Here is a 21,076-nt window from a genome sequence, read left to right as displayed (position 1 = left end):
GGGCAGCCCACTGCGATGAGGCTGTCTGCAGGAAGCGGGTACCAGGCAGCGGCTGGAGATCGCACGCAACCAACGGGAATATAAACCAGCAAAGAGCGAGGGGGATGCTCACAGCTGCGGGGCATTTCCCCAACACCCCCTCGAAGAAGATCTGTGAGTCACGGGCACTCCCAGCTCTCCGCTGGGAACTGGCGAGTCACACACGCACTCATGTGCCCCTGAAGAGCCTGGGAACCTGGAGGCACTCGCTCAGCCTTGGCTAATACCCCGCGAAGAGCCTGGGAACAATGGGCAGCTTTCCTGGAAAGATGCTCCCTGAATCTGCAGCCAGCAGGAACGATGGCAGCCCAGCTGAACGCCACCACCTGCAGCACATGGCAGGGGCTGAATCCCTCCCAAAGCGACCCTCAGATTACAGAAATAACCTGGATGCCCCCAGTCCACCTCCCCATACCCGCGTCTCCCCGCGGAGAAGCAGGAAGGCCACAGGGTGGGGGGGTCTTGGCCGCGGTGCCCAGACACGCAGCAGCACTGGGGAACTCGCCGCACGTGTTCCCAAAGCAGCCGGGGCCGCCCAGGAGCCCGCGGCTCCCTCTGCTCCGTGCTGAAACCCCGTCTTATCCGAGGGAGGGAAGGAGGGAGGCCTAGGAGGTGAGGAATGCCGGGGGCCTGGGGAGGATGGAGCAGCTCTCCCTGTGGAAGCCATTAGATATTCAACACTTCATTTGTTTCCAGCCGTCCTGGACTGCAGCACCGGGCTCTAGGACGGGAGGCTCTTCTCTGACGTAACCAGGAAGCAGCTGCAAAATTAAGGAATCCCTCATGACATCATAAAAAGGGTCGATGGTTTACAGGGGAAAGTATAAAAATTAATGACATATTCCCACCCGAAGCAGCAAGCCTGCCGGAGAGCCACGGGGGAAGCCGTGCTCTGCCCGACACCAAGGGGCTGCCTGCCCAGGACAGCGCTGCACTGCCAGCTTCCTCCGGCTGAGCATCCCCCAGCCCAGGATCCGTGCACAGGGCTGGATCCTTGCACCTGGGGCGGGATAATAATCTCAGTATATCCTTCCTGACCCTGAGGAACAGAGATTTAGGCTGGGCAAGGGAATGACTTCAGAGAGGGCTTTTTTTTCTGCACGTGGGACTGGCCAGGAGTCACCAACAAACACTACTGTGAAGCGACTCAGGGAGAGACAGTTATTCATTTCCACAGGGAAAGCAGACACGTGCAGAGAGTGCCCCCAACGCCCCAATTTCTGCAGCCCTGCAAGACCAACAAGTCCTGCAAGAGGAGGCCAGGGTGGTGGCACACGGTCCCTCCCCAGCACGCAACCTGGGCTAGGACAGAAAGAATGACATTAGCCTCGAGGACAAGCACAGAGGCATTTCCACTTGAAAAGGGAAAAGGATAGTGGTTTAAAATTAACTGCAGCCTTTTCCAGGAAATATCAGTGGAAAGAAGCAGCCATTTTTAGAAATGTTATTCTCAGAAATTTCCTGAAAAGACCCATCAGTCAAAACACAGATTGAAGCCATTTCCACTTGCGCTAAGCCGCACTCCGAGCTCTCCCTCCGCGCTTGGGGTGCCTGACCCAGCTGGCAGGGCCAGGGTCCTGCTCTGCACCCACTGGCCCCAGCGAGGCTGTGGGAGTCAGTTTTGGATGTGAAACACCCCACGCAGTGTCAGCAACACTCATCTTGCCCAGGGAGCCGTGTACATCCCAGCTTTCACTAGCCACAGTCGCACCAAGACACACCAGTCCCAAACCATCACAGCTGGGGCAAAGGCACCCACAGTCTCACCCACGCTGGCAAAGCCTGGAGAACCGCCAGCCAAACTATCATTTCTCAGCACTGCCTTCACCAGAGCTGCTCCAAGCAGCTGACACCAGGACTTGCGACACAGACGCAGCAAAATCCTCGCAAGCCTCAAGGCTCCGCGCGATCCCCAGAGCCACTAATTCTGCTGCCAACAGCTGACAGGAACACAAATTTGACCTATCTGGCAGCCAAAAGGCTGGCAAACCCAAACACACACAACTCCCAGCTAGCTCGTAAGAAAGCGTGTCCCTCCAAGCCGGCAAGCCAGCTCCTCAGCACATACACAGCTCCAAACCAGCCTGGCACCAGCTGCCTCGTGCTGCTGAGGCAATCTGACCCTAGGATGCACAAGCAGGATGGGTCTGAAGCGGCTGCAAGGGCGAAAGGGTCCAAAGGCGAGCAGGGCTTGGTACGTGCAGAGGGCATCCGGACAAAACAGGAAACGCTGCACCGAAAGAAGAAAAAACGCGGATGATGGAAACGTAAAAAAGAATTAGGGGCACTGCAGGAAGGCAGGACGACGCAACCCAACACAACAAAACCCCTGATGGCCTATCCTCTGTCTGCACAGATCTGTCACCCCTTCTTCAAGGAACCATCTGCACAGCCAGAGCGCGGAACCCCACCCAAAAGCGCCAGCAGAGGAAAGCAGGCTTCCCAGCACACGTGCTGGGGGGAACGCGCTGCCACGGGAGCCCGGCACGGTGCTACGCAGCAGGCACGGCAAGCTGCTGCTTAGCGTCCCACCCAGGAGCCGCGTGTGCCCAACCGTAACTGCGTCAGACGTTATTTACAACGAGGGAGGAGGTGTGAACAGGGCTTCCCATGAGATTTACTCCAGCCCCGAGTGAAGTTTTACCAGGACAAACGCAGCAAATAAACTGCAGCCTTTTCCACGCCCCCCAGGCCCCGTGCTGGAGGTGGGCACGTCTTTGGCAGCAAACGCAAACAGCCAGCCTGGAACGTGCCTCCTCTGGTGTGAGCCTCGGCGAGCGCTTCGAGCCCGGAGTCATAGCTAAGGAGAGAAAGCGCCTGCAGACAGGCGGATTTGGAGAAAGCAGCCTTGGACGGGGCAGGAACGGCAAAGCGCGGAGCTTCCGTTTCAACACATTCATTCGTTTGCCGCTCTTCTTTTTACAGCTTCCTGAGGGACCAGAGCGCCAGTGTGTCAGCTTGCAAAGCAAATGCCAAAACGTAAAGCGAAACCCATGCCCCCCTCCCCAGCTCCAGGGAGGCGGTAAATCCCAGGGGCCTCAGCCTCCTCACGGCCTCCTCACCTCCCGCTCCAGCCCCCGGCCACTCCAGCACCTGCCCAGTCCCTCCAGTTTCCCGGGCTGATGCCAGTGGCACCCTCAGCACCAGGACACCCCTCCGAGAGGGGCACAGCCCAGCCTACTGCGGAGCTTACCTAACACTTTCCATTGCAAGACCCTGGTTTTAGTTCCTAAGAACTTTGCCAAACTTTAACCATTTAGGCTGCAACCCTTCATGCCAAAAGCTTTCTTCGAGCTAAATTTATTGGGAAAATTTCATCTACAAAGGTTTCGCCATTTGCCAGAATGAGGTTAGGGAAAATATATTGTTCTTCTCAAGTTAAAAATTCTTTGACCATTTCAACAAAATCCCTAGCACCTTCACACTTTGGAGCAGGAACCAGAAGTCTGGCAGGGGACGGTGGCGGGGTCTGGGTATGCCTTCTGCCACCTCCGTCCATCCCTGCTTTGCCAAGGTGGGGCCCTACGGAAATCTGCGCATTCCCTATCAGACAGCTCTCACACGCCGCTGCAGCTGGCTCATCTGCTTGGATGAGGGAAGAGGAAAACAAAGCAGGCAAGACAGCGGAGAGGGAACGGCAGGTAGAAAAGTGGACAAAAGCGGCCCAAGCCAGGTGACAGAGCACCAGCCCGTTCTCCAGGCCGCCACGCTGCTTTGGTGGCACCATCAGCGGCGGCTCACCCGCAGCGCCCGGCGCACACGGAGGGTAACAGCCCTGCCGCGGCAGAGGCTCGCGCGGTGAATTGAGATTTACGCGCCAGCCCAGGATCCCAGATGAGGTCAGTCTCATCCCACACGGGAGCTCGCTTTCCTAAAAACAATGGGAATTACACAGACAAAAACCATTACCTGAACACAAAGTTGAGAGTCTAAAGGTCAGGAACACCAGACTTAGAGCCATCTTCGTCACACTTAGACATTGTAAGGCAGTCCTACGGACATATTGCTTTTTTTCCCCCTCCGGTTACCATTTCCAGTCGACACAGAAAATTAACAGTCAGTAGAGACTCCCCTGCAGAGCTTTCTGGTGCGCGGAAACGTGCACGCATTCAGTAAGGCTGAGGGCTGCAGGACACGGCCACATTTTGGGGATTAAGATGGCTCAGCGCTATGCCGGAGAAGGAGATTCTGCCTTTGCCTCCGTCATGAACTCCCAGGGGGATCCAGAAGTCACCTAACGCACTCTCAACACAGGCGGTCAGTGTTTGCGTGTCCCTCGTTCACTGGCTGGCCACGGCGACGCGGTGGGGATGAAACCTGCAGGCACTGGGCAACTCTGCTTCGATATGAACGAGTGCAGCTCCTGAAGGACTGTGTTTTTAGGAGAACTCCATCTCCTGCATTTTAAGGTAAGCAGTCAAAAAACTCGAAAACTTTTTATTTCCCTTAAGCTCAGCTCCCCATCTGTACGTGATGGAGATACCACGCAGAACGACATCCAAAACCGGGATGCTTTAAGACAGAAGCCAGCGAATTTACGCTATCAAATTATTTGGAACCTGAACCTTAGCTCTTCCTATGCTCCATGCGGCACCGAGCATGATGATAACACTTAATCAACGACTTCTCTGGAAAACTCCCATGTGAAGGGAAAGGAATTTTACAAGCAGAAGGACAACAGGAACATTGAGCCCAGGATCTCTTTGCCACGTCATCGTCTCATCTATCACCGAAGGTTTTATCTGCATTACACCGCACCTCAAGCGCAGGGAAGCGCTGCTGAGCACTGGCGTCGAGGCTCGCTCAGTTTGGGAACGACCCCTCACAGTACCCAAGGGGGTACGGCCAGATTCACCCACCCAACCTCTTGTGGTGAACGGGGGCCGTGATCGTCCGCGGAAATTCAGACAAAATCTGCTCTGAGCGGTGCCACGCAAAGGAAGGTTCTCAGGTGCCAAGCGAGCAATTCCCTGCGGGAAAGGCTGAGACCACAGGCACAAACCCACAGCACGCAGAGAAACCATTCCAGGAAGTTGAACATCCGAGCCCTCGTATCAGAAAATATGATCTCAGCGCTCCAACAACTTACGTGTAGCCGGAGCCTCGGGTCCCAAAACCCCATGCAGACTGCAGCACGCGCACGCTCACACCGGCTATCGAGCCCCGCGCCACGGGACTCAGTAACTAAAGCGCCTTAACCTTCTACATTCATTAACAAGCATAAGACAGAAGGTTTTTATGCCAAATTCCTCTTTTCCCCCGTGATTTGAGACAGGATTGGCACGACCGCGAAGCTCCCCGCAGCTACCGTCGCTGCGCTGTTCCCAGCGAGGCCGTCTGCGGGGAAAAGCCGTGCCCGAGGGCGCTGGGCTCAGCCCCGGGGTGCCCCTGCACCCCTTTTCGTTGGCCGCTACGTCTTCTGGCGGGAGGGCGCGAGGGAGCTGCGGGCTCCCATACAGCCAGCGCCGCTACGTTTCCTGTAGAGATTTGAAAACCTGTTGCAGTTCCAAAGAGAGCTTCGATTTCACTGCGACCGGCAGCTCAGAGACTCATAGTTACTATACAGCCGAATAAAATATTTTTTCATAAATTTAACGCCAGCATGTCTGTGTTTGGAAACTTTGAAAATCCATGTTGTATGGTTTACTGCACTGGAAAAGGTGCCAACAGAGTTTCAAAGGAAGGGAAGTGTATAACTGTTTCCTTTCAAATGCATTTTCCAATGGGATCCATTGAGGGAAAAGGCTGGAACTAACTAAAACATTATTAAAAACTGTTATGAAAAGAGACAGAGAGAGATGGAAAAAGATAGACAAAAACTCCAATACACAGCCGAGAGGGAGGGAGGGAGGGAGACAGGCAGCAAGAAAGGGGATACGGGCAGAAAGACACTTTGGGTGGGGAAAACGGGGCGAGACGGGGAGTTTTAACTGGCAGTCGCCCTTCGTGGTTTCACATTGTTGCAGATCAATTGATCAGGATTTCAAGTGCTGCTGGCCCGGTGGCACGAGGCGAACCACAGAGTTGGCTGCAAGCGCAGCACTTGCGAACTGCTGACCTTCAGTTTTAAAACCAAAAGTATTCTTTGGGAAACGGTTACACCAGGTCCCAGCCCGGGCTGCCAAGCAGAAAACAAGCACTACTAACCTGGAGTAACGCCCTTACACCGAAGCGACAACCAGGACTAGTAACCTGAAGTAACTCCCCGGGCCGATTCACCGGGCGGTAACCGAGCGTGACATGTGTGCAGGGGCTCGGCCCTTCCTTACTCCCTGAGTGGAGCGGTGAGTTCTCCAATCGCTGACACCAGCCGTCGCGAGGAGCGCGCAGGATGCAGGCGTCGGCCGTCAGACCGCTCCCGCTCCGGTGCGTTGGCCACGTTCAAGGTGTTCTAACAAAAATCTATAAACACCAAAGCGATCGGGTCCGTACAGCACGGTCACAGCCCGGGTCCAAAACCACCGCTCCAACGCCAGGTAGAGCCCTGGGTTCGCCGTCCCGCAAGCAAAGGGGAACCAAAAGGGGCTAAAAAACATACATTTTGTCAAATACCTCAGCACCCTGGCCATCAGGAGGCTGCCAGGGTTGGGGCCCGACCGGGGACGGAGCCGGATCTCTGCTGCTCTGCCAGGCTTCAAAGAGCCAGGCCGGGGGTGGGCAGAGCTCGGCGCGCGCCTGCAGAGCTCCAGGCCTGTGGTTCCGCGGGGCGCAGCAACCGTGGGCTGTAGCACACATGTCGAGGGATGAGGGGAAAAAAATAAACAGACAGACAAAAGAATGAGGATGCTCTGCCAATTCCAATTGTGCAGCTTTTATTTTAAATGCTTATCAAGCTGAGAAAGAGCAGAGTTCTTGGAAAACAAGGTTTCCTTTCTTCCCATGCCAGTGTCAAACACCCTCAAGGACGGGTACAGCACAGGCGCTCGCTGCCGGCCACCCTCTCCGCGGCAGCCGCCGTGCCGTGCCGTGCCGTGCCGTGCCGTCCCACCCGCCTCGGGAAGGGTTTGCAAGTAACGGCCCTGGTGTTTCTGGTAAAAAGATCGCTGTGATTTTTATTTTTTTTTTTATTAATCTCCAATCTGGCTGGGTTCAAATTATGGCCAATTACCCACCAACACTTCTCGCTAATAAAATAAATTTTTACGGGTCCTAATTACTGCTTTCGTTGAACTGCTCTACAGGAAGCTGAAAGGCTGGGGCTCTCCAGACGGCAGCAGACAGCAAAGCAAGGCACCCGCGAGTAAAGCGGCGAGTGACTCAGAGGAGACAAGCCGCCGGAGGGGCGGGCGGAGCGGGAACGCTCGCGCCTGGCTGGAGCGCGAGACGCATCAGTTCATAAAACGCTGCGTGCAATGCGTACGGCGCTCCGGGCCCGACCGTCAGGTTCCCCCGTCAGTCGCGGCACCCGCTACCTGTGACGAAAGGCTGTTCCTGAGGGCCGGAGCGACGGCCGCGGCGCTCCGTTGGGTATCCGCAGACGCGAAAACCGGCAAGCAAATTATATTTGGAAACGGCTGCATCAATCACGCGCGGCAGAGAGACGGAGCCGCCTCCCATCGCAGCTCGGGGGAGCAGCCCTCGGAGCGAGGGTCCCTCGGCGCCGGCCGCAGGAGATGGAGGGGAAGCAGCTCCTCAGCCCAGCTCCCACCTTCTCTCCGTTACGAACGCAGTTAATTGAAGGAGACAGAAATAGCAGAAAGGTAGAAAATTCCTCCGAAAACATCAAGTATCCAGCCCGCTCGCAGCTACACACACACGCTCCTGCCCGCCAGCACAGGGCTCCCCGCGCACGAAAAACGAGCAGGAACCCACTGGGTGACTGCACCCCGCAGCCAGGCCCCCCCCCGGCTAACCCCACCGCTGCGCGCGGAAACGGGGAAAGCTGAGCCACCGCTCTCAGCCCCGCGCACGCCGGCGGCAGGGAACACCCTCCGCGGCAGCAACGCGGCGGCAAAACCACCGGCCCACGCGAGCCCGGGCCGCCGGAGCCTCTCAAAGCGGGGCTGCCACGCAGGTATCCCGGCTCAGCCGGGGAAATGTGGCTCTGCGAGGCTGATTAGTTTTTTTTTTTTCTTTCTTAACCAGGATTACTTTAATTTTCGAGGCCTAATGGAGTCCAGCTGCGCCGGGGAGGCAAAGCTGCAGCGGTACAAAGACAGACCTTCGCACGCTGGTGCAAACTTGTACGACGCTCAGCGCGCGCACACACACACACAAAGCCCTATAAAAAGGACGCACCGCAGCGCGATATTTTTAGTCTTGACAATACGGCACTAAAAATATGACTTTGCTAATACATCACTACAGAAGCATTCCCAGTGTCCATTCAGGAACGGTTTAAAACATTTATTTTTGTTTCCTTTTGCAATGGTCAGAGAGGAGGGAGAAAATAGAAACTCATTGATAAGAGGAAACGAGAGAGACATGAAAAATTGAAAACTACCTAAAAGCTCATGGAGAGGTTTATTTTATTAGTTCTTAATAAATATCTTGCAGATTTCCTCAGGAAATACACCAGATCACATGTAAAATAGTTTGGTACTGATGTCAACTGTGTCAGCATATGAAATCTATTAGGGTGAAGCCACAGCAGGGTGATCAGCGTGCTGAAAAACTGCACGGCACCGAGGCGAGGGGGGGCGGGGGGAATCTCACGGCCCTTCCAAATTCTTCGAGAGGTAAAAAAGTCAGCCAAGACGCAGAGAGAGAGAAAAAAAAAGATCCCACATCCTGCTTTGCGCTGCCAGCAATGTGAAGTGCCCAGAGATTAATTCTATGTCTGGCCTGGAAATGTGACTTTAAAGCATCAGAGGGAGCGGGGAGGAGGAGGAGGAGAGAGGAACGAGAAGGCCAGGCAAACCGGGACTGGCACCGTGCCACTGACCCCCCCCCTTCCCAAGCCGTGTTTCAACGTAGACAGCAGTAAACCCCAACAGACGGCAGCTCCCGGGGCTGCCAGGGCCTCGCACCAGCTGCGGCGCGTCTCCCGCTCCCCGCGCAGATGGGCCCAAGAGCATCACTTCCGCTTCGCCTGCTTTTAAAGACGCACGAGGCCCATGTGGCAGCGTTTCACCACTCCCCGCCACGGCCCCGCGCGCTGATGGGGCCCCCCGGATGGGACAAGCTCCGCTCCCAGCACCAGGCATGAGGTCTTGTCAGACCTTGGCTCCCCGGGCTCCGCTCTGAAGGGTTTATGCTGTTCCCAACCCGCCTTTGGCGGCCGGCGCCTCTTTCTCCGTCTTTGTGCCATTACCCGGAGAGCAGGCGCTGCTTACGCAAGACTCCCCAGCTCTGCTCCTGGGTCTGGCGGAGAAGCACCGGAGTTCACCAAGTCAGGGTCACGGGACCACACGCTCCCGGGAGGGACGGGAGAAGGGGGAGCGAAGAAACCCCGCAGCCGAAACCGTCCCTACGGGGCATCCGACTCCCTCCCTCTCCACAGCAACGTGCTCCCGTCTGCCTCCCGTCCCAGTACGCAGGCTGGGGGACCTGAGAGCGCACACTCGAGGCCTGTGCCAGCCTCAGGGACAGACAAATCACTCATGCCCCTCACCTACGAGCTCGCCCTACGGTCAGGTTAACCACAGCCATCACAAGCCACATCAATCAGCGTTAAAGATGTCCCCGATTAGAGAACGGCCACGTACCTGCCTTCAGGTGCTGTCAACTCAGGCAGGGCCGAACTGCCCCGGACTGTGCTGGCTGTGCAGCCTCACGCTGGCCAGGGTGACTGCTGAAGGTCACGCTCAACAAGTCCTTGCCTTCCTCCCGCCCATCCGTTAGCACCGGCGGAGCGAGCGCCGTGCCGCCAAGAACCCGCCGCACGGGCACACGCGGCCTCAGGCAGAGCCGAACCAGGGAAAATAAACGGTCTCCACGTACAAACCCGCACGGCCTCGGGTGCTCGTGCGAGCAGAAACACAGCCCTGGCCGACGCTGCCATCCCCATCTCAGCGTTAAGGCAAGAAGAGATCCCAACAAGCCCCCCAAGGGTGCACGTTCACAGCCGAAGCCCATCCCCAGCACCAGGCGCCCGATTCACCGAGGGACCGCAGCGTGCGAGGAGCCCACGGCGCCCGTGGGGCAGCCCCCCGGGAAAGATGCCACCCTCACCGCGCTGGCGGGCTGCACCCGAACCCGCACAGGGCAGGGGCACGGGGCAGGCAGCCCTCCCTGCCTGCACCTGGCAGGCTATAAAACAGCCTCGCAAGCTCAATCAAGAGTTTTACAACTTCACAAAGCACCATAATTAGCCTAATTACACAATGTTCTCTCAGAGAATTAAACAGAAATACAGTAATTGACTCGGTGCTGCTTAAAAGCGCAAGGAAATCAAAGGCGCAAGGCACATTAAAGAGTCAGAAACATCTCTTTAAAAGCGAGAGGATTTCCTGTCACGCTGCAAACATCTAAAGCTTCACCAAAGCCGCTGCACCTGGTGCAACCCCGCTTTGGCTCCCTGGCACCCCTCTTTCTCCACCACCAGAGCAGGGGTGAGGCAGAGCCCCGGGACAGCTGCCTCAGGCACCTCCTTTCTTTTTTTTTTTTTTTTTTTTTTTTTTTTTACAGCAGGACGGATGGACACCGCGCGCCAGCGCTCCATTTCCTGGCTTTCATTTTATACAGCGACGCTGCTTCTTTGTCGAAACAGCGGTTTTGTTTCAGCGTTCGCAGAGCTGGCCCGTGCCGTGGTGGCACCGCAGCACGAAAGCCCCTCCAACCTGACCTCGCCTGTCACCGGCTCTGTCCCGACTTGCTGCTGGGGCTGCCGAAGCTTGGCTGTAAAGCAGACTCCAGCTTTGTGATTACAAATCATTTCTCCTCTATTTGTTGCCCTGAAATGAGATCTCGGTATCAGCCCGCGTTTGGTGGAACAGCTTCAACAGGAGACGTAAGGATGCGCTCATGTGACAGGCAGACTGGGCAGAAGCCCCCAGTGAGCCCGTCCCACACTGCTCAACTGGGACTTTTGCGGCTCTTGGGTTGGAGGGCAGGACTGGAGAGTCTGACACACCAGCAAGCGCTCCGTTTCGCTGGAAACCTCTCCCTTCCCTGCCACAAAGCCCCGCTCGATTCTTTTGCCTCCGAAGCCAACGTCTAGATTTCAGAAACCTGAACTGCAAGTGGAAATTCCCTGCAGCGTGTTGATTATTGCATCTCCTGCTGGCACTTGTGGCAAGGGGGGAAAAAAAAGTCACATGGCTTTCTGGACACATGTTTCACTAAGGAGTCTTGCATCAGAGGGCAGAAGCCAGCAGCCAGGAAAATAACTCCAATTACGGTAAATAAATCCCCAAATATGTGACAATCTGCCTTTTAAACAGGAAACAGAGGGGAATAAGCAAAGGAAGACTTTGGTCTAAACATTGCTGCCACCAGCCTCAAGAGCCCAAGAGCGAGACTCGTCTGGGCCAAAAGTCTTTTACCTGAACTCTGCTGATGCGTCTCAAGTCCGAGACAGCTTCCTTCCCTGAAAGGAAAGGCGCCGACAGTTCCTGGCAACTGTGCCAACTTCCAACACTCCCAACCGCTCGGAGGAGAATCTCCGGAGGGTCGGCTGCCACCTCCGGACGTGTACGTGTCCCTCAGAGGCTCAGCACGAGCAGGCAGCTCAGCACAGGAAGCTGTGTGGCTCCTGAGACGAGCAACGCGGGTATCGCCCCCCGCGCCACTTCAACCCTTCGTCCTCCTCACGCGGCCAAGGTCTGGGCTGCGCCCGGGCACAGCGAGCGGCAGACATCACCTGACAGCGGGTTAAGTATAAAATCCCCTCGCCCAGGCGGTGACATCTCAGCATCTGCTCGCTTTAGAGCCTCTGCGCAAACCAGGCAGCACGGGGAAGGATGGACACCAGTCCCAGCCAGCCGTCCTCCGGGTTTCTTCTCCTGATTACAACTTAAACTCAAAGCAAAGAGTAGCAACGTGAAGGGAGGGGATGGAGGAATTTAACGTCCAGTTCCTCCAAACTTAAGGTCTTGGGAAGCTTCATGTCTTAACAGCGCCTTGCTAAAGACAGCGCTACCCAGTCTCACAGTGAACGGCACGCGGCGACTGCCAGGTGCACGCTGGTGACCTCAGTACAGACGTTTCGGTCCACCCCTGCTATCTGACAACCAGAGCCCCAGCACCCCAGAGAAAGCCAGTCACGAAACTGCTCAATTCCGTCCTCCTTGCATCAAGTGGGTTGCGTTTGCATTACAAAACCGAGTTCCCCAAGCAAACGGGGCACAGGCCTGCAGATGCTCGGCCTCCCCAAGACAGCCCTGCAGTACGACATCTTCATTGACCTCCCAGTTTTGTGCCCAAAGCTGCCACGGCCCTCAGAGCTGCCCGCTCAAAGGTGCCAGCTGGACTCTGGCGAAGCGCGTATTTACCACACAAAGAGAGGAATTAGGAGAAAAGGACTCAGTTGTGCTCCCCAGACAGGGGAAGATTAAATTGCTGCTTCTGCTATCTACAGTCTGAGGTTTACTAAGCTTTGTTTTGTGCCTAATTTTAAAACTCCACCAAACCAAGGCAGCTGTCCACAGCACTGCTTTATTTTTCAACTCCCTCAAATGCACTGGACTCCCTTGTGTTCAACTCCCGACACCTTTTGTCTGCTGGAGTATGCAAGATGTGGTTAGAGCTTCACGAGAATCCATTGAGATGCGGCTGCAGCAGAAGAGCGGTAGACGCTTCTGCCGAGTCTCTTTCTGATGCTGCAGTTAGCTCTTCCAGTAAAGCTGGGTCTAAGCATCAGAAACCAAACAAGAACCGTGGAGATGGTCAGAGCCGAGGTTCTGCTGAGGGCAGACACCACCAGCCTCTGCAACGTCTCCGGGGATATTTTAAGGGTTCACGCTTTAGCTTACGAGCCAGAGCAGCTGCGGCCAGCAAAGCGAGACACGCTGCATCCAGCGCAGGGCCGTGCGCAGCGGCAGGACGGCAGCGGAGTTGGCTGCTGGTTACAGAAGCGCAGGCTGATTTCAGGTGGTCCTTTGCGTCCAATGCGTCCCCTCCAGCCAGGCTGGGGCGCTGAGCACACGTGCAAAAGTGGAAGTCCTGTACCTGCTCACAAGTTGTAGTTGATTTGCACTAACCCGTGGGTCCTTTCTCGTGTCTACGAAGAAGACCTGGGCAAGATCAACATCTCAGAAGCTGGTGCAGGTCTTCAAGGAGCAAGCAGGACCGTGCACGCTAGCAAACCCTTGCAAAGGCTGCAGGTAGCAGATGCTCATGTGCAAGAGCAGTTCCCTGTGCCAGGCAGAGCATCTCTACTCCCAGCGGCCTGTGCAGCATGGTCCTACCTTGCACTGCTCTGAGGACATCGGTGTGGCAGCGCAAAGAGCACAGAATCTGCTCTGAATTTGCAGCAGGGAGTGAGGCATGAATCCTCCTTGCTGCACAAGCCTCCACGGTTTCCCAGCCAACCCTACCTTGCACAGAAAACCTGACCACGTTCCACTGGAGAAAACAGAGCTGAGAGGGCTGCAAACCACAGCCCAGCCTGACCCTGCCACCTCGAACCCTCCTCGCGTCCCACGTGAGCTTTGGCAGCGGGGCTGCCGCCCGAGCCGCGGGTCTTTCTCACCCATCAGCCTCGCCGGAGCAGACACCCTACCCTGCCGTAACTCTCCTCCGGTTGAAACGCAAGCCGCTTTCCCAATCCTCAGCTAAAGCCTCTCGCTGGGCCAGAACCTCCCCGTTGCCTCTGTGCCCCGACTTTGCTCAGCCCCGGGGGACGCAACTTCATTCCCTACATGTGCTGAGGATGCACATATGGCAGCCCCCTCCCCTCTCCACTTCCACCTCAGCCCGACCTCCTAACAACCTCCGCACGGCACAACGCGACCGGCCCGGGAGTGCCAGAAGGCATCCAGGTGCTGCAGCCTGACGCTTCGCACCCGCAGCCAGGCAAATTTGCTGGGATTTCCGGGAAGCGTCTCTAGGGTGCCCCGGCGCTGCTGCACCCTCCCCAGCTATGGTGCGCTCTCGTTTGGAATGCGGGGCCGTCGGGGAGGGGGGAGAGGGGAAGTTATTCTGGTGGTGGCCTATGAATAACATCCAGTGATTTATAGGAAGTATAATCCAATAATACAGTAAAATAAAACAGTGTGTCTGAGATGGGTTTGATTCCAGGAATTATAAAACAAATTATTAAAGAGAGAGAGAAAGAAAAAAGCCTCAGAGAGGCCAGATTGGAGTAAATTGGGCACAGATGGGCTGGGAGGGGGTTTCTCTCTCTCCCCTCACCGAGATGCCCCTGCCGCAAGCACGGCTTCAATTAGGCTTTTCAGAAACCAGAGCTTTATTTCCCCAAATTACAAAATAAAAAAAAAAATTAAAATTCTTGGAGTGTTTGTGGTTGGGATAAAGGGATCCAAGCTTCCCTGTAAGTTGGTTGTGCAGATGGCCACCAAACTGTTAAACGGGCCACCCCACAAAGGTCCCGCCCCAGCCAGAGCCCAGGATGGCCCAAAACACTGGTAGCCACCTACAAGCCATCACGGAAAGCGCCAGCAACAGCACGTCTCTGCCACAAAGCGCGTCCGTCTCTCTCTGCCTCCCTCCCCTGGGTGGGCCTTCCTTGCCCCCTGAGTTCGAGGTCTACGAGAAGCTTTTTCGCACCTTGAACACTCCTGACAGGAGGCAGCCAGGAGGTCAGAGGCGCCCTCGCTGGCCGCACGCCTCCGTGGACAACGGGGAGAGCAGCTCGCTCCCAGAAATAGGCCGTTTGATGCCGAACGGCAGGGGATGCACTTCATGTGGGAATTCTTTGGCTTCCTCTGTCAGAGAAAACAACGGATCCAATCCATCTCCCAGGGTCTTCCCAGCGCTGCCCGGCTGCACAGGCAGCTGCGACCAGCTCCGCCGTGAGTGCTGCTGCCCCTGAGGGACAAGCACAGCTCAGGCACAGACCACGGGGCTCCTGCCTGCTCTCACCCGAGCCCTACCTAGTCCAGGGGCCACAGAGGTGGCCTGTGTGGGAGGAGGCCACAAAACGCCACGTGCTGCTCACAGCTGGCTGGCTCTGAAACCACTTTAAACACCCCACTGCAGCCCAAAAAGTCAGCCTGTCAGAAGAGCACACGGTGACCATGCAGAGATTGATTGACGGAAAAGGGACGGTCGCTAGGAGCCAGAGGACACATCAAAAGTGCAATACGGGGGACGCACGCTGAGGTAGGGACATCCTTGAGGGACCATGGCCAACCCATGCCAGAGCAAAGGAAAAGCAAAGTAACAAGCAAAGAGCAGCAGATAGAAACCGCTACGCACGAGTGCCCAGCCTCCCGTGCTGCCTGTTGCCTCGGGACAGACCAAGCACAATCTGCAGCAAAACCAGAGAAGTCAAGACTGAGATGGGGCAGGACAAGTGCTCGGTGTAAGCCTAAGGAAGAGGGAGGAAAGGTGTTTATTCAAGCATTTGATTCTTCAAGTTTCCTTTTTCTCAATATGTGACTAAAATCTGGGCTCACAAGCATAAAATTTTGTAAAGTTCCCCATGCTGAGACTGTTCTGCCGGCGACACCACCCCACAACTGCTAGCTAGCACCGCTGGACCCCAGCACGAGGGACTCAGACACCAGGCACGGGGCAAGCAAGCAAGTTTACAACTTTCTCAGGAGTAGCTGGGGCTCCAGAGACCTGGAAATACACGGTGGGGAAGGGAGGGAGTAGCTATCCCTGGAGAGAAACACCCCCGGGGAGCAGGGAAGAGCGGCTCTCAGACAGACCTCCCTCCCCATCCCCAAACCCACAGACCTCCTCCCGCTACTGCGAGCTCGCAGCTGAAGGTCAGACAGGCCCGCGCGATGGGAAGGACACAGACACGCTCTGATCCCAGATTTGTGGAAGGATTTCAGCAGGAGGAGATCTCTGGAGGCCGTTCAGCCCAACTGCAAAGTTAGATCCAGCTCTACAGAGCTGATGCAGCCAAGCTCTGACTACAGCGAGCCCGGCTCGCAGCTTCCCAGTAACGCTTCCTGGCAATTGGGATGCAGGCAGGGTGGGACTGCTCCCTGCGCCCTCCCAGCCTCCCACACACCCGCAGGGGCAGATCGGCCCCCTCGCACCCGTTCCCGCTGCTGCCCATGCTACTGCAACCCAGGGAGGTGACTCATGTGCTGGGAAATGGAAACGCACACCTTCCCGACAGCCACCTCCGCCGTACGCTCCAGCCACGCTGCCCACAGCAACCCACACGCCGGGGAAGGAGCCAACACGCTCGCTCCGTGCTGGGCACTTGGTAACAATTCAAAAACATTTTTGCTTGGTTTTTAACTCCAGGCCCTTTGCGTTTTTTTTTTTTTTTTAACCCCTTCTGCACCCAGCTCTTCTCAGTATCACAGCATCGGCACCGAGCCCAACCTGGGCTGTGCCAGCGCTCGGCACACGAGCGCTCAGAGACCATCGGGGCATTTGCGCTGACAACAGGATTTGCTGTGCCAACAATATTCTCAGCGATATTTTAGGGTCAGCAGAGCAAGGGGTCCTCAGGGAAATCTCTGAAGGGCGCTAGGCATCAGATGGCAGCCGCAGCGCCGACCGACCTGCAGGCATTTCACCGACACCTGCTCCGCGCGCAGCGTGCAGTCCTCAGCAGGAATGGGTTCGCTTTCTCCAGAGATCCCAAAGCTGGGAGCAGCTGGCAGCTACCCACACAGGAGGCAGAAAACTCAGAAGATACTTATTTTTCACAGGAGATAAAAAGCTCTCCCTTTCTGTCACTCACCCACATCCACGACTCGGCTACGGATGAAAGAGCAGAGTCCAGTAGTGCGAGAGCTGGGATCGCTTCCAGCTCTGCCACAGGGCCTTGCCGTACGGCCCAGACAAATCTCTTCCTCTCTTTACCACCGGCTCCCGTCTGTGGCACACACACTGCTATTAATACACCTACCAGGGGGCTGCGCAGAGGCATTTGCTCGTAATCGTAAAGTACTTTGCAGCTCAGAGATAAACACACCGTTGCTGGTTGGCATCTAGCAGGCAGGAGGGCAAGGCTGCCTCGCCAGAAGGACCGACAGCTCCCCCGGGAGGGAAGGGTACAGGCACGGCGCGCGGCAGCTGCTGCCCAGCCCTCCGGCCGACGCCAGTTCGCTCCATCAGCTGACCTTGGCCACCAACCGCCAGTCTGACAAGTGGCCAGCTGGCTCGTAAGGGAGAAATGTTCTAGCAGCAGCTCTTCGGGGCTCAGCCTGATCGCCCACATGCTGGCTTTAACTGAAGTCCATCAGCTGGAGGCCTCCCTCTTTGGGATCTAAATCCCAAGCCATCAGCATGGGAAACACCGCTTCCTCCCACCCAGGGAGCGCAGCCCCAGCTCCCGAACTTGCTCAGGCAGACCTGGGTACCTGCCACCACGTGCGTGGCGGGGGCCACAAGGAAAAATCACAACCCCTGGAAGCACCACGTCAAACTCGGTGGAAGAGACTGATTTGGTGGCACCTCCGCGCACCAATACATTAAACTCGTCAACGGCAGAGACCACAAACAGCCTCCTGGGTGGATGGAGGAGGCGAGGGGAGGAGGATGAGTAACACCAGGCCTGCTTTGTTCTCCAGGCGCGTTAACACGGGGCACAGCCTCCAGCCTGACCTTTCAGAGAGCGGCATCGCACCACCCAGCCGCCTGCACAGACACAAGCGATCGCAGGCAACGCCACTTTCCCAGCAGCCAAGGCCTCCAAAATTCTCCCAGCCAGCTCTGAGCAGGGCCCAGGCTAAATGCTGGGAAGGCAGAGCCATAAAGCAGTGCCTTCCTTCTGTGCTTGATGACTCAGGCTCCAGGGAGATGCCATGCCTCCGCATCCTCAGACACCTCAGTCAACTCCATCGAGGCCCGGCCAAGGTCCCTTTGCTGTCCCGACGCCCCCAGGCATCCAGCCCACCATTCCCCATCCATCTTCAGCTGATGAGTGCCCCCCACCCTTCTCCTCATGAGTAACTCTGCCATACAACGAGCGGCTGAGCCCCAGCCCGGTTCCCCTAAAGCGGCACGTGGTACCTTTGGGCTGGGAGTTGTACACTGCAAACATGTTGATTGCCACCAGCTGGAGCATGCGGGTGCTTCCGATGGGAGGGGGGCTGTGCTGCAGCAGGACCTGGAACTCCCTCAGGACCTCCTCAGCCACCGCAGGGAAAGTCTCCATCCTGCAGACAGAGAGAGAGAGGCTGTAGAGCGCAAGCTACGCCCCGGGGCGCAGGGCAGTCAGTCTGCATACACGGCTCCCGTTCCCTGGGGATGGGAGACCCTCTGGAGTGCTGTCTCCTGTCCAGGAGCCGTGGGGAATGAAGGTGCAGGCTGCGACGGAGGCAGCTGAAGCCCTCCTTAGAGAGGGTAGCGAGGGATTGCTCTGTGACCGACAGGCAGCGTTCCTTTGGCAGGAAAACACGGCCTTTATGAGTCATTTCTGACCAACCATTTTTTTCTACTGACTTCTACCAATCTGGGAGGGGTGCCAAGAGGCCAGCAGCTCTCTTGGACCAGGAACAGCCCATGGGACTCCCGAGAAACCCAGGCTGCAGCAAACTGCACACACTGGTGCCACATTGCGGATGTGGCAATTCCAGTGCGTTGAACGTTGGCCAGAGCGTGCTTCCTCCAGAAGAACGGTGCCTGTCCCTGGGCTCCGCACCGCAGGATCGGATCCCATGGCACTGAGCCCCGTCTCCCCAGGCTACACGCTCCCTGACAATGTGATTGAGCCCCTAAACTTCATCACTTAGAGCCCCAAAGGACGGGGACTTGCAGACTAACGACTGACTGGCCTCGTCTAGCTGCTGGAAACGTCAAAGCTGGAGCTGGTCCCTGCAGCACACAGCGCTGCTGTCGCTCATCAGGACGCAGCAGCCAGCGGCTGCAGTGCCACGGCTGGGGATGGGGTGTGCTTTCAACACTGCTCGCAAGCGTCCACGGAAAGCTGACACATTTATCCTACTCTTCATTTGGCATCACTGAGGAAATTAGCTGAGGTTACTTATCAGAGCTCAGTAACCTCCCAGCTGAAGCAGGGTCAAAAACTGAACTAACTGCAAAGAGCAGCACAGGCAATTCACAAAAGTGACTGAGACGTGGCTGCCCACAACAGCCCTCCCAAAGAGACTCCTCACCTGGAATCCCATGAAGACAACTTTACAACCAAGAAGCTGCCAAAAACCCTGCAAACTGCTGTGGGGGTGGGGAAGGTCCTCCTGTCCCATTGCCTCTTCTGCTGAGCTTGCTGTGTTACTTCTCGCTCCTACACTAGAAAAAGCCACCGCTAGACCCAGGCAAGAACGAACCCCAGTCTCGCAGCAAGCGCCCGCTCCAGTTATCAGTGCCATGGTACTCGTGTGCCCACGTGGGAGCGAGGGAGCCCAAATCTGCAGTGGATGAGGCATCTGGAGCTGGAACAGGGGCCTCCATAGCAATTTCCTCTATCTTCCCCCGAGAGATTCAGATCTTGTGATATCAGCACGCTACAGGCTGGATTAGCAAGCCACTTCTGGTAACCCACATGGGCAATTCTGCCGGGCTTCCCCAACAGACTTTCAGGACAGTAATAGGCTCTATTTTTAAAGACAGAAACGGCTTTTTTCTTAACCATATTTCACGGATGCCTTTCAACAGCCGGCTCTGCCCAGCAGCAGGGACAGGCTTTCCCGGGCACGGTTTGCTGGAGCAGTTCGAACTCTCCGCCACCCCCCTACAAACACGGGCTCTAAAAACCGGCCCCGTGCACTTTGTAGCGGTGCAGAACGAAGCAGCTCCGCCGGTACAAAAAGCACTACTCCCCCTGGAAGAGGCAACTTCCCTGGATTTGGGGTGCAGCCAGGGAATTAGAGCAAACTGATTGCTTTTAAAGACTTCCTAATTTTGAGAAGTCTCAGACCACATCCAGTGTATCCAGCAACACCCTCCTAGGGCAGACAGGACGCTGGGGACGGAGGAGCCCTTCGCAGGATGGGTTGTTAGTGAGGAGATTAATATTATTGCCAGGGAATAATAAGGAGCGAGGCTTCCTCTGCCCCGCCAGCTGTGCTCTGATACCGCAGCACATCTGGAACAGCATGCCGTAACCCCACTGAGCTCAGAACCAGCAGGTCAGGAGCAGAGCGGAAGCTTTTAATAAATTGCTTACCTGTGGTTTTAGGAGCAAAAGAGTACAATCAGGGCAACATCATCTTTCCTGCAGTTCGTACAGATAAACCCCTGAAGATCCTGCCCAAAGAGGACTCAACTATTCCTTACTTTTTACCTATTTTAAGCATGGAAGCTGTTTAGCAGGGCTGGATGATTTCTCTTCCTGTGTCATGGTATTACTTTCTAGTTCTCTTCTAAGTACTTCAGGGGATACTCTACCATTAAACATACTCGGGTTTTCTAAATGACTGTCCTGGGAAGCAACTGCCTCAAACGCTGCATCTTAATTTCACAAAAGTCTCAGGAGCCAAACGTGCAAGCAATCTCTGCAACATCCCCATTAATCCCCCTGCTGGCATGCATTCAACTGGAGCTCGGCCGCGAGCACGGCCCCACAGAGCTGAGGACCAGCAGCTCCCCGGATGCTCTGCCCTCCGGCACAGACACGCTGCAGTCAGCAAACCTTTCATGGGCTCTCGCAGCTTTCCTCCTCTTTTCCTGCGGGCAGGAGGGCACCTACTTCTGCCTCCTCACCGCGGGCCACCCTGCTGCCCGTGAGCGGGTAATCGGTGCCCCGTGACTCAAGGAGAGACCAACAGCACTCGGCAGTGAGCAGACTGCTCTCCCCCTCGCCCTCAGACACTCGAATCTCCAACAAATTGGGCAGCACAGCTCCCGCTTCCCATTGTTTTCCGAAGGGTCCAAAGTCAAGCACGCGCCACTCCTGACCCGTCACCCCAGACAGTGCACTGATGGAACAAGTGCTGAGGTTTCAGGCTGCACGGCAGGATCAGCGCTGTGTCCTGCACTCCCTCTGCTCCAGGAGGGAAAGGAGACAGGCTCAGACACACAGGGAACTGTACATCTGAGTTAGAAAAAAACAACGGCAGGGACAAGATGCCACTTTGCATCCACACTACCTTCACCT

General features: G+C 56.2%; 1 protein-coding gene across 3 annotated transcripts in view; it reads right to left on the bottom strand.

Annotated features, from left to right (window-relative positions):
- The window catches only part of SMG6 (SMG6 nonsense mediated mRNA decay factor), a 112,477-nt gene that overhangs the window by 65,330 nt on the left and 26,071 nt on the right, over positions 1-21,076 (bottom strand). For all 3 annotated transcript variants that reach the window (XM_086762981.1, XM_086762982.1, XM_086762983.1), the window contains exon 10: positions 18,031-18,176. In XM_086762981.1, coding sequence (XP_086619107.1) covers positions 18,031-18,176 — 146 coding nt within the window. The remainder of the gene's footprint in view (positions 1-18,030; positions 18,177-21,076) is intronic.

Source organism: Chlamydotis macqueenii, chromosome 19 (assembly GCF_036417535.1).
Source record: "Chlamydotis macqueenii isolate bChlMac1 chromosome 19, bChlMac1.mat, whole genome shotgun sequence".
NCBI lineage: Eukaryota > Metazoa > Chordata > Aves > Otidiformes > Otididae > Chlamydotis > Chlamydotis macqueenii.
The sequence above is the reverse complement of the archived record's forward strand: the minus strand, read 5'-3'. Positions and strand labels throughout refer to the sequence as shown.